General features: G+C 39.9%; 1 protein-coding gene across 1 annotated transcript in view; it reads left to right on the forward strand.

The window, feature by feature from the left end:
• Nucleotides 1–13,680, forward strand: part of FAM171A1 (family with sequence similarity 171 member A1) — an 87,525-nt gene that overhangs the window by 48,870 nt on the left and 24,975 nt on the right. The window contains exons 2-4 of the mRNA XM_058032948.1: nucleotides 754–981; nucleotides 7,134–7,226; nucleotides 12,210–12,368. Of these exons, the coding sequence (XP_057888931.1) occupies nucleotides 754–981; nucleotides 7,134–7,226; nucleotides 12,210–12,368 (480 nt within the window). The remainder of the gene's footprint in view (nucleotides 1–753; nucleotides 982–7,133; nucleotides 7,227–12,209; nucleotides 12,369–13,680) is intronic.

The raw sequence follows: 13,680 nt of genomic DNA on the forward strand, positions 1-13,680 counted from the left end.
CACTCTGCATCCCACCTGGGTGTCCTGTGCTTTGAGGACATGGACATGATCCTGTGGGACTTCTCCACCTTGGTTAGACATCACCAGGAAAGTCCTGTGCCAGCTGGGGCAATCTCTCCCACCAGAGCTGAAAATATCCAACTATAGCACAGCCTGCTCTATTGCCCACTTTCTCCCTGGGCTTCTGTCACAGCAGATTCCCTCCATTCCATTGCTACACAGAGAGAATTGCTTTGGGAAGGAGTGAGGAGCAAACCCCACTGGCAGCCTTTCCCTCTCCCCTCTGCTGCTGGAGAGGACTGGCTGGAGCAGAGGCATGGCAAGGCAGGGAGCAGAGTTTCCATGCCCTGCTGTCTGTGACTAACAGAGGATGTTTGATAGCACACATTTAGAATTGCCACAGTACAGCAGAACTCTATGATTGACGTGCTGCCCCTCAAAGGGAGCGTTGCCTGCCCTGGAGATGTGCTGCCCAGCTGCATGGGGGTCACAGGTGGAGATAGATACCTCCACAGTTGAAATTAGTTGTTGGGCAATAATTCAGGACCTGGTCTGGCTTGTAGCAGACTCTGCAGTGTCTCTGAAGAGTGACTGCCTGAGATGGAGAGCTTCAGGCCAGTATAAGAAGTCATACATGGCACCAAAATGTCAGAGCTGGTGTCTTTTCAGTCACTGGTGTGTCAGCATGCTCTAACTGCTGCATCCCACTGAAGCTCTTCAGACAATAATCACTGTGCTTGTTTGTCATTACAGAAGTAACGCTGAAGGTCCATGTAAGCGATGCCAGCACCCATCAGCCAGTAACTGAAGCCTTCATTGAGATTTTTACCAACCAGATCTCCATTGCATCTGGAACCTCAGGAGCAGATGGCACTGCCTTCCTCAAGTTTCAGTATAAGTTGGGCAATCAGCTGATAGTGACTGCTAGTAAACATGCATATGTGCCAAATTCTGCACCATGGAAACCTGTAAGATTGCCTGGTAAGAGATCTTTATTTTTCTTCTGAGGTAAGATATTGAATCTAAAGGAAGCTACACAGTTTTGTATGATGTGTTTTAATGCTTGAGATCCTGGGTGGGAAGAGAAGTATCTGCACATTTCAAAAATAGTAACATTTCTTCCTCAATTAAACTGCAGCATCAAGGCTGAGTGGAGATTCACTCTTCTTCTTAAGGTCCTTAATACAGTGCTACATCAGTTTTCAAACACCTGTTGGTGCTCCTACAGCTCCATATGAAATAGAAATCTATTCAAGATCTTTTTCTTTATGGGAACTCTGTTTCCAAGAACCTGTTTCAGCCATTGTGGTGTATTCTTGCTTCTCTTCCTAGGCGTAGCAACAACTGTTGCACCATAGGCTGCATTGTACAAAAATGTCCTGTCTTTTAGTTCTTAGCCATGTCAATAAAATGGTTTCAATCTGCAGCTATGTTATCCACATGTAAGGATTTTTACTAACTTACTTAGCATGGCTTTGCTTCTTCCACAAGTATAACAATAATACCTACATGTTAATTTTTATCAGAATGCCTCAGAACCTTATATTAGTTATACAAAAGGAAAAATTGAGTCATGAAGCCTATTTGTGACTGCTAAAAAGAACAGATTGAGGGTGGCTTTCAAACCTTGAGATGAAAATCATATCTCAAGTTTAATCTGCCTTTCTTGTAATCCTCAGCTACAATTAGGGTCCATGTAATTCGGGAATGGTCCCAGGCTTGTATTATACCCAAATCACACCTAAATAACACACACCTCAGGTTTGATAATTAGCCTGGGCCAAAGCCACGGGAGGTTTTAAGGGCACTAATATTTAAATAGTGTATGTGTTCCCAGGGCAGTGTTGAATTCCATGCCTTGGCTCCATTTTATTTATTAATATCAACTTAGCCAGAAGGGTTGCATGACTTGCTGCAAGGTCAAGTAGCAAAATGTATTTTCAGAAGGGGAAAGGAACATGAATCTCTTCAAACCCAGAATTATGCTTTAGGCATTTCAATGTGCTCTTTACTTATCTGCTTTCACTTGCTTCAGATAAGAGAGGAGTGCCTTCTTCCACGTTTTCTGTACTGTATTCCACTGTGTTTTTCAGCTGCTTAATGGAGCTAACAGCAAAGACTAAGTCAAGCTCTTTGGGGTGTGGTGAAAGAATAAGAAGCAACTGAAAAGGGTTGCAGCCAAGAGAGTTTCAAATAAGTGAAAGGCAACAGTACATTACAGTAGCAGCTGTCACAGCTGATCTGTGGCTGAGCAAATAATTCAGTTGTAAACAAGAAACCCAGCCAGGTTCTATAAACCAGCCCCTGGGTTGACACACAGGGACTTCAACCAATCACCAATGGACTGTGATCAAATTGCCCCACAAACTTCCTAAGCTACAGACTTCTCACTGGTCAGGAAACTGGGAGGTGTTAAGAGCAGACCAAAGAGCATTGTAGACTGGGATGTTTCAAACCTGCCATATAAAGCTGGGTTCAAACAATAAAGGTCTTGCTATTGCCACAGAGACCTTGGGGGTGTGTGTCTGTCTGTCCCAACCCACCCCTCCATGATACAAGCAGCAAAATTGGAATAGGTCGTGTAGAAAGGTTGTGAAATGTCCACTTTGAAAGACATTCAGAACTCAACTGGACAACCCCTGTTAGGTGGAAGAGAAAATGTCCAGAGGTCCCTTCCAGCCATAATTGTTCTGTGACTCTGTTTAGAAATTTCCTTTGAGTTTTTTCTCTTTAAATAAGATGAAGTGCAGCTTTCTCAGCATACTTCCTGTGATTTTAAAGGATGAAAGTATGCAATAACTGTGCCTTGTGTCTTGTCCCTTTCTGACTTATACCCTAGGTCTTTTGAATGAGATGAACTCTTCCATAGCCTGGAGTCTGTTTGATTAGATTTTTGCTTGTTGTTTTTCTTAAAAACTGATTTTGAGGGAAGGGAATCAAACAGGGCATTTTTGTTTTAGTAAATCATTGAAGTTAAAGAGCAGTAATTGTATAGGTTCCACAAAGTCTTTCTTTTCATGGCTGAAACATGAGCTTAGCTCTGAAAGCAGATTCGTTTCACCTCTGATCGTCCCCCACTGAAACTGGTAGACAGTTTGCCATTGATTTAATTGGAAGTAGAGTCCTTTACTTTGCTTCCTGTACCTTGACCTTATTCCTTTCTTTGATTAAAGAAACAAGTTATAACTTGATATGCCCTATGTAGGTTTAATAGGGTTGTTCTTTGAATTAATCCTGAAAAGGTACAGGACATACAAGTTAAGATACTTAGGCTTTTATATTTTGTATTGACTAAGACACCTATAGTCTTTAAAAAACTTTCCAAGACTGTTTGTATTTAAATGCCTATCGTGCTTTTAACTAGCATAGTATAGAACTTTGGAAAAATGTGCAAATTGTTTTGTTGTTATTTTTAAGCTGGTTTGAATGATGGGGAACAGGCAGCATATCTCAATCTTGGTTCTGCAGTGTGCAGTCTGGGCACACCCATACAGCTGCATCCTCATTTCCCAGAAATGCTTGTTAGCAGTCCTAGGAGCTGTCCCCCACAGAGCAGATCCCCCACTCTGAGAAGCATTCCACCCAGGGCAGTCTTTAAGCTGCCATCCTGTGTGCTGTGGTAAATGAACTATGGCCATATTTACCTCAAATGGGAAAGTGATAACCATGAGCAGGGAGTAGGTTTGAAAGCTAAAGGGTGGTAATGTGCTGTAGCAGAACTTGGCCAAAGGATCAGGATTCCTCCATCACAGGCAATGTGCATTAGTAATGGTGTTATGCTGAAAAGCTGGGCAGCCACTGAACTTGTGATTCTGTTGTAGTAGCTTCAAGGAGTAAACGTCGAGGGTTTTCTGTTCTTATAGTTTGGCAGAAATTAACTTCCCTTATATTAACGAAAATTATTGCTACCTCTTTGTTGCTTAAGCAGAAGGATTATTTATTTACATAGTGATAAATGGTAGGAGGAAAAGATTTAAGATCTCTTCTTCCATTAAAATATTTATCAGCAGTGCCGTGACTCCACTTATTAACAGTTCATAAATTTAACATCACTTGGGTTGTTGAAGTTTTCATGATGGAAGATGTGTTCATCTGTCTGCTCTTAACTACGCTTAGATTTTTCTTTGTAAAAAATTTGGAAGAAAACATTTGTGACCGGTAATCCTTATTTAGAAGGATACTTCTTTTGGAGCAGTGTATGCAATAGAGAGGGAGCTGCTGAGACAGTACAGTTCAGAATTCCTTGGTAGAGGCAGTGTCATGGTTTTACTCCAGTCATCAACTAAGTATCACCCATCTGCTTCCTCCTCCCCAGCCTCCGTGGGGTGGGGAGGAGGATCATAAAAAGCTAAAAACTCTGGGTTGAGATAAGAACAGTACAATAATTGAAATAAAGTAAAATTTTATCATAATAAGAAGAATGAGACTTACCAAAAAGAGTGGGAAGTAAAACCCAGTTAAAGCAAGTAATGCACAATACAATTGCCCAGCCCATCCCTGAGCAGCAGTTGACCCCTGCCAGACAACTCCCCCCAGTTTATATACTGGCCATGACATTCTATGGTATGAAATTTCCCTTTGCCTAGTCTGGGTCAACTGCTCTGGCTGTGCTCCCTCCCAGCTTCTCCTGAAGCTTCTCACTGACAATGGATGGAAAACTGCAAAGTCCTTGACTGAGGGTAAGCACTACCCAGCAGCACCCACACCATCAGTGTGTTATTGACATTATCACACCATCAGTGTGTTATTGACATTATTGTCATCCCAAATACTGCCCTGTACCAGCAGCAGAGAGCAAAACAGCTGCATCCTGGCTGAAACCAGGGCAGTCAGTCAAAGAAAACTGTGGTATTCACTATGGTGAAGCACAGTTTTAGGAGCAGAGGATGATGGTTATGGTGTTTCTGGGAGGGGAGAGCTCACCTGGAATTGTTTACCTGTAAAACAAGGTTAAAAACTGGGAAAGCAGACTATAGTGTTTCAGGACTTGTCCTTGGCATAGCCATTCAGGGAAATGTGTGTCCAACTCTAGATCCATGCTTCAAGAAGAATGTTTAAAACTGTGGACTTTTATCAGGGGTGATAAAAGATTGGAAAATGCAGTTTACAGGGAAAGACTTGGAAGGGCTTAATTTATTTTGTTCATTAGCAAGAAAGTTCATGGGGTAATTTGATCATAGTCCATCAATACCCTCATAGAGAACAGGAAACGGGTAAGAGAGAATTCTTCTGTCTAGCAGGCCTGTATAAAAAGAAGATCAAATGGCTGGAAATCGAACCTCTATAAATTTTGATGGGTAAAGAAGCACATTGTTTAACTGCCCTCATAATTATTTATTAGAACAGTGATGCTGTGGTGTGTTCTTCACACTGGACACTGTAAAATAAAACTGGAGTTTTTCTATAACATGTTTTCAAGTTTTGGTACAGCTATTGAATCTGCAGCAATAATTCAGGGAAGGCTGTAGTTATACAGGAATAAGGCTGGATCATCACTGTCATCCTTGTGGCCTTAAAAGCTGTGTCTTTCTGTCATTGTCATGCTGAGAAAGGATTGTGCAGAAAAGCCCAAGGGAAGTTTAGAGGTTATATATTCGTTATAGTCTGGCACATATGGAAGAAGATGTTGGCATGGTTGATTGTATTGAGCTCCCCAGGGTGTCTAAATTATATTAGCTTTCTTCATACAAATTAAGTTATTGGAGTAAAGACAAATTTTGTAATTGTGTGGCCTTAGTGCTACTTGCACTAGGCTTTCTTACTTATATTGCCTAATGTGTAGATCTGTTGTACATTTGGGCATTGGAAAGAAAATGCCCAGCTGTACTTGCAATAACATTATATGTAATTTTTTTTTATTTTTATGTTTATATATATCATTAAGACCATTTTTTAGATGGAAGTTATTTTCATGGTGTTTCTTGTTTTCTCTCCTTTCTCTTTTACTTCTCCCAAACACTAACATTTCTGATCTTTAAAAGAATATATTTCTTAAAGCAGAAATAGTGTAGTCTTCCTATTGGTAGCTAACATCTGTATGGTCTCTTGTATTAATTAATGTGTATTAATTAAGAGGAAATTCATAAAATTCCAGAAAATCAGAAGAGTTTGTGTTGTTCTTCTGTTGACTGTTTCTGAGAATGCTTTTCCTCAGCTTGCATTTACTTCAGACTAGGATGAGTACTCTCCAGGTATGGGATGCTGCCCAGTTATTACTAGTTATTAATAGTAACAAGTTATTGCCAAAAATAACCAGTCTGCATTAGTCTTCTCTTCTTCCATCTTTGAAAGCCACATGTGGACTGCAGGCAGTCGTGCTCCTTACTGTTTTCATAGCTGCAGGAGGCAGGTGGGCTCTGTGGCTAATTCCTCCCATATTTTGGGTCTTCTGGGACTGAAGAACTTGGCATGAAATTATATCCTGTTTTTCACCCTGCAAAGATGTGTGTGCATACAGACACAGCCCCCTGCAAGAAGTGTCAGTACCCAGTGGGAAGGGAGGTCCTTGCAGGTAGACTTCTTGCAGCAAATACCATTTATCTGTCCCCTTTCACACCACTGGTAGGATGACAGTAGTTCTGCTATAAATAGCACTTCCCTGGTGTAGGTGGTGACTCAGTACATGCTGCATTTTAAAGCAAATTGTTCTGACTTAATCATCATACTTTGCCTTTCTGTATAACTTACGTAAGCATCTCAAAGTACTTTAAACTTAAATTTCATTAAAATATTCCTGAGGTAAGAAGTATAGCTGTTGCACAGAAAAAATAACTCAGCCAGACTGAGTTAGCATTTCAGTTCTCTTTATGTATTTCTTCTCTTTCTGTGGAGCTGGGAATTGCTTCATGTAAGGCATGAAACCCTGCTTTACACTGCACTGTCCAGTGCTTTGAGCTACCATGTGTGACGTGCAGGAGTCAAAGCATAGAACATTTTGTTTAGTTCAGTAGTTACTCTGGCAATTTAACTGTTTGGTTCAGAAAATGCATGTGGTTTCTGTCATGTATACAATATGATTTTAATAGTTTGGGTGGCCTGCTTTTGCAAAAACGTGAAGAAAGTAAGCGCAGTTGTTATTGGATTATGTTATAAGAATTTAAATATGTGCCACTTAAACCACTTCTCTCCCACAGTGTTCTCCTCACTGAGCCTTGGCCTTCTTCCTGAACGCTCAGCTACTCTGATGGTCTATGATGATGTAGTCCAGATAGTCTCAGGATTTCAAGGTATGCTGGCTTTGGGAAGTCAGAATTGAAATTTGAGGGACACTAAAGAAAAAGTCTGACAGCCCAGTGCTTTCTGAACTCTGTCCTGTGAGTGAGACTCGTATTCTGTGGGGAGTTCTGAGTTCCCTGAGGAATGCTTCTCTGTGGGATTGTTTTACCAAATTAATAGCTGAATTCATCCCTGACTGCTGTGACTAGGGAATTCAAGTTACATGGTAATAAATGAGTTTGGACTTTATTGTGCCATTTGAGAGCTAGAGATTAAATTTCTTAGACTATCTGTTGGATGTTTTTTCATCTAGCCTCATTTAACCATCCTTGAAGGAGACATTTTCTGGTGTTCTTAATGTCTGAGATTTTCTCTGGCTTTATTTTTGTTCTTGCTCCGTAGTGTGAATGACTTAGATGTTTAGGGCATAGAAAAACTGAAAATTTCTTGTATCTGCATTGTTGTATACCCTGTATAAACTTGCTTTTCCTGTGAACTCCTTGTCAGGCTGCCTGCAAACCCAAGTCCTACACATTAAAACCCACTGTATTAAAAAAATACAGTTTAAATAACCTTTATGTAAGGCCAAACACAGATTTAAAGTAACTGTAGTATCAGTTAGAGAAACAGTGTTTTCTGAACTGCACAGTGAAGAATAAAATGTTCATTTGACTTAGGGTCTGACATAAATTAGTCCAACTTATGTGCTGGCTGAGGTAAGTCTGTTAATAAAAGAACAGGGGATTTTAAAGATGCTTTGAAGCAGAACATGGGCATATCCTTTCTCTGGGCACTCTTATTGTGCATAAATGGTGTCTTATTCACAATAAGTCTTATGCTTGCCATCATTTTAAACTCTACTGTATAGTTCATAAACAAGGAAATAGTGCCCTCAATAGTATTCCAAGATAACCTTGTTTTATCTGAGAGAATGTAATACAATTATGCCTTCCTGACATATTTTTTAGTTAGAAGCCATCCGGCACAATAGGCTTTTCATTAGTGATAGCACTAGATAGGGCTGGAGCTGAAAATGCATTAAACAAATTAGGTAGCTGATGGAATGCTCAGAGGGAGCTGGAGAGAGCTGCTGTACATATATTCTACAGTTTGAGAGCTGGACATTGTCTAATGGGGTGAATTAGATGGATGGTGAACTGTGTAAAACACAGGGGATTCCATTAGGCAAGACATGAAACATTGTTTACCAACAGTATTCCATTGTCATGCTGTATTAAATACTCTTGTTCTTATGCAAATGTGCTAATATTATGCAATTAACTGAAAAAGAGAAGTATTTTCATGTTCACAGCTTCCTTCAAAAAAACAGGGGATGCTAAAGGACTAGAGGGACATTTAACAGCTGAGTGAGACTCATCCATATTTTCAACATAATCTTCTTTTCCTTCAGTGAATTGGTCCAATGTGTTACCAATATATGTGAATTAGAATAATTTAACTTCTTCTTCTGGGATAGCAGAAAAAAAGCATAAAGGAAGAAAGGGGTACCTGGAGTATGCTTAGGATTTGAACTTGCAGTCTTGCCCAGTAAAATCTATTTTATGGGTCCAGTCCTCATTTCTTTTCTTGGGACTTCTCTTGTGATGAAGCCTAAAAGAAAGACAGCCTAGACATTGTTCCAGTATTTGAATGGAGCCTCTCTAGTCTCCATCCAAAATCCTTGTGACCTAGTTTTTCTCTGTTATTTCTCTAATTTACTTCCCAGTAACCTCACACTGTTTCAAAAGAGCTGATCAGGAGTTACCTTAGTGCAAAAATGAGAGCAAACCAGAACTCATTAAACCAGGAACAGAGTGGGAACACTGGTGTTTGAAGCAAAGGGAAAGAAAGGCCTGTCTTGGTACACTAAGTTACCAATTGCTTTTGAATAATTAATCAAGCAAGTGATGTATTATGCAGTTGAGAAGTTTGTCTGAGTTGATGCAGGCAGCTTCATTTTCAGGATGGCATTACAATCCACTGTCAGTAATTGTGAGGGATGGGGCTTGCCAGCCCCTGGGTCACTGCAGTTATTTAATGCCAGCACAGTGATGGCAGGATTTCAGTGTGTACTGAATGGGAGCTGTATGGGGACTCTGTCTGTCTCTGACCCATGAGCAATCAGAGCATGAACTGCTGCGACTTCAGATGTTACTGCACATGGATTAAACCTCATGTGCTGGTGTGGTGCCACATGTCACATATGCAGGGTGACAAGAGGTGCCTCACAGGGACTCCTTGAGGTTACTTGCTCAGGAGTGTAATGGAAAACTGGAGGTGACAGCATTTAAATCTGGCCGATGTGTTGATGAGAGGCTGTTTGAAGAAGGTAAGATCAGTGCCCAACAGTCTTTACCTCACGGCACACATCATGTGGGAAGAGCTCACATGCACATTTTACACTCGAATGTGTTTGGGTTTTGTAAGTAAAAACTGGATTTTATAAGTAAAAAGTAGGTATCTTCAGTAATAGATGACAATAATACATGACAATAATACTAATAACCCACTCCCAGTGATAAATGATGACTTGTTGAAAAATTCTCTTAAGAGTCTGGTCAGCACAAGTTTCTACCACTTCCAGTTCCCTTAATAAATCTGTACCCAGACATATGCCCCAAAATCCGCTATGGCCTCTGTTAAAGGAGAGCATTGGATTATCTTCCAGCAAGGTGGTGACAGAAGGTGAAAGAAAGCCTTGATAGCTGCTTCCCTCACAAGCCTTTCTCTGGGAGCTCTCAGTCTGCTGCCCCTTTGGAGTCTCTTGCCCAGTGTGGGAGATCCGACTGAGGAATTGAGGGGAGAGTCAGGGTGATTGGCAGGTTTTTGGTGAACATCAATATTGAAGAATTAGTTTTTCTTGGGGGTGAATTAACTACTCTACACTGATTTATTAAATGTCTGGGTATGCACTATCACAGAGGAGGCTGTTTCTTCACCCTCAAACTTATAGCTGAGTTCATTATTGTGCAGGTTTTCTGCCAGGTTTTGGGCTCAGCCATAAGAACACTTTGTACTGCTTGTAGGACTGAAGAAACTGAGGTTGGCTTTCTGAGTCCTCCTTATCTAGTTAAAATTTGGCAGCTTATGGCTCTCTCAGTGCTAAAATCCATCATTTTTTTTTTAATAGAAAACCTATAAACTACTGTATTGCAGACTCAACAATAGTTACTTGGTTTCTAATTTTTGCTTAGTTTGTATCTTTGGAAAGAAAACACCAGTTCTTGGCAACTTGGATAGTCCATCTTAACCAGAGATTTTACATTGAACTAGTGGTGATAATCCTAAGGCCAGTTTCTTTGTTGTGGGTATTTTCCCCTGTGTTTTTACTGTGGATATGTATATCCATGGGCTGCAGGAGCCCACTCAGCTGTGCAGAGGGTTCCAAAGTGCTTGAGCACATCAATCCCTGAGGCACAGCAACTGCTACTTGCACAGCACACAGGAGATAAATCCTGCCTGAGTTTGTTGCAGTCAATTAATTAATCTTTTATATAGTTTACCATTAGGGCTTAGAAATCAGATAAGGAAGATTTTTTTTCCCCATTTTCCCTCACAGGTGTTTAATGACTATTTTAAACACTTAAGGTTACTGCCAGTCTTGAGAGCCTGCTGTAAATACTAAAAGGCTCCAGAAATTAAAAAATAAAAGCAATTTAATAGCTTTTTCTTGCAGAATTTCCAAAGAAATGACAATTAAACAACAATCAGCTCTTTGGAGGTGCTTACTCCTGTACACAGGCATTTTTCTTAGCCAAAACAACATTTTGTTCTGTTGAGTTTTGTCTTCTCACAGCTAGAACTCTTGCTGGAAAATTATGCAAGAAAGATTCCAGTCTCTAGGTTAATGACACTGGCAGTTACAAAGCTTAGGAGGAATCAAGCTCGTTATTCTTTCTCACAGTGAAGCTACATGCAACCTAAAAGTGCTGCCAGAGACTAATGGGGGAAAAGATGCAAAATTGTTTTGAGTTGACATCTTTGAATCACATAGTCCAATGTGAATTACGAAGAAAACTGCTTGCCTCTTGATTTTGTGCTGTGTGGGAAGTGTTCTGTGTGTATTCAAAATGAGCTCTGGAGAATACAATAGCTTTTGATTTAAAAATTAATTTGCATGTTGTGCACACAAACTTGCAGATGGAGTCTTGCTGTGTGTTGCTAAACAGTATTAATGGTGAGTATCCTTTGAAAAAGACTATTGACTTTATAAGCTGGGATTTAAATGAGACATGAAATGCCATAGTACATGAAACAGTCTTAAATCACGTTGCAGCAAAGACCCTTCAATTAACACCTAGGGAGCTTGAAAGAAATGCTAACACTGTACAAAGCAGAGAAAAAGAGAGAAATCTTACATGCCAAGTAATCTGGTTCTATTTAGATGTGTTCTTTGCATATGGGAAAATATGGAAAATCTTTTCACCCAAGGTTTGTCAAGTGAATCTTTTCATTCAGTGATTTCAGTATTGACCAGTCTCAGTTCTAGAGTTAGTTTTCATGGCCAAAGCTTTACAGAAGTTACATAACTTAACTGAGACTACAGGTAGAACTGTCTCTTAGAAAATAATTTTGAAAAGTATGAACTACTTTTATCTTGCTATTTCAGGGAAAAGAAAATTTGAACAAATATGGTGAGCTGGATGCTTTCCTAAGCTTTTGCATACCCTACCTCTGAACTTACTTTTAATTTCAGTTATACTAATTAAAAGAGGCATGCAATGGGAGTGGAGGAGGAACAACATTGCCAGAAAAGCTTCTGACAGTAGGTGCCTCCACAATTTTGCTCTGGAATACCTGTGGAGGAATAATGGCAACTGCAAAATAAATGTGAAAGTACTGTTTTTCCATTTTCCATAATAGCCTACTGATGTCTCTGTCCTTCTCAAGCTACTGAAATTTATAATGAAAAAAAATGTAAAATTGCTTCCATGAATATGAACACCTAAACATTCTGCCCACCTTGGATATAAAGTAATTTTTAATATTTTTAGGTGCCCGGACTCAGCCACAAGTTCACTTTCAGAGAAGATCTGTGAAATTGCCAGAGAACACTAGCTACAGTGATTTGACAGCATATCTGACTGCAGCCAGTTCACCCTGGGAAGTGGACAGTTTCCCTTATTTGCAGGGATTAGATGGAAATGGAACAGGTAACTCACTACTTTGCTTTTGCTCTGATTTCATATTGGTCCAGGGCTTGACTTTTGATCCTATATTTTTTTCCATTCCCCATTCCAGCAAACATTCTTTCAAGTTTGGGTGACATGACATTTTTAACTGCCCTACCACTATGCTGTTCTAATAAGCAAGAGGGCAAGGTCTCCTTCCCCTTAAATGGGGCCACTGAATAGCAAAGATGAAAACTCCTTGACCTTGGGAGATCAGAGAAGTTGGTCACACTTTTAGTTCAGAGCTGAGTGTCCAAATTCACTGCATGTGCACATAAAAGAGGGAAATTAATGTGAAGGAACAAGAGAGAATTTAACCTGAAGATGCAATAAAATTCTTAATCTTTTTTTCTAAAAATAAATAAAATGCCTACATATCAAGAATTTAATACTGTGTTGTTTCAATGGCTTTGTGGATACTTTTGAATGTAGCCAAAATGTGCAAATTCGTCTAGCACCAAAGAGAAGACAATGAATATTCATAGCAGAAACACAATCACTGTTAAATTCAAAGTTGTAACACATTTTTATGACTGCAACTGCCTGCTAGTTTTTTCCAATTTTCATTCAGTCTTCAGTGAAATAATTGGTGTTTCATAGGAAAGAAAAGAATAGCAGAAAAAAAGCAAGAGCCTTCAAATTCTTAAAAGGCTGGTGTGAAAAGGAGAGTAATTTATTTTCTGTGCCTGTAATGGGTTAGAAAGATATCAGTGGCCATGCAGGGTAGCAAGAGAGATTCAGACTAGTGATTAGGAGAACTTTGCTATGGTGAGGATAGTTTAAGCTGTAGAATTACTTGTTTGAGGTGCTGGACAGAGTTAGACAGTCACCTGTGAGGATGGCAGAGGCATAGCTGAGCCTGCTTTGAAGCAGCCTGAATATCCCCTTGAGGTCTCTCCCTGCTGTTTCTCAGGATGCATTTACTTGTGATGTGTTGATCTAAGTGACTTTGAATGCCAGGTCATGTGTGTAAACGGTAGCTTGCTGGCTTCCCCCCTCCTCCCTTTGTACAAATCTGCACATCTCCTTTTCTATTACAACAAGAAATGTGTCTGCAACCTTACTCCAATCCTTCTGTCTGCTCCAGTGAGTACATCTTATCCTATCTCATTCTACCTCCCTGTCATTTTCCTATTCTCATCTTCAACCTTCAGTTTTATCTGACTTTTCATACTCAGACATGATCAAAACCTCTTTATCTTTTTTAAAATTAAGGAATGCATTTGATCTCCCTCATTTGTCTACTTCCTCATCTCCTTTCTTTTTATCTGTAAACCAACTGAACAAACTGCTG

This window comes from Melospiza georgiana, chromosome 1 (assembly GCF_028018845.1).
Source record: "Melospiza georgiana isolate bMelGeo1 chromosome 1, bMelGeo1.pri, whole genome shotgun sequence".
Taxonomy (NCBI): Eukaryota; Metazoa; Chordata; class Aves; order Passeriformes; family Passerellidae; genus Melospiza; species Melospiza georgiana.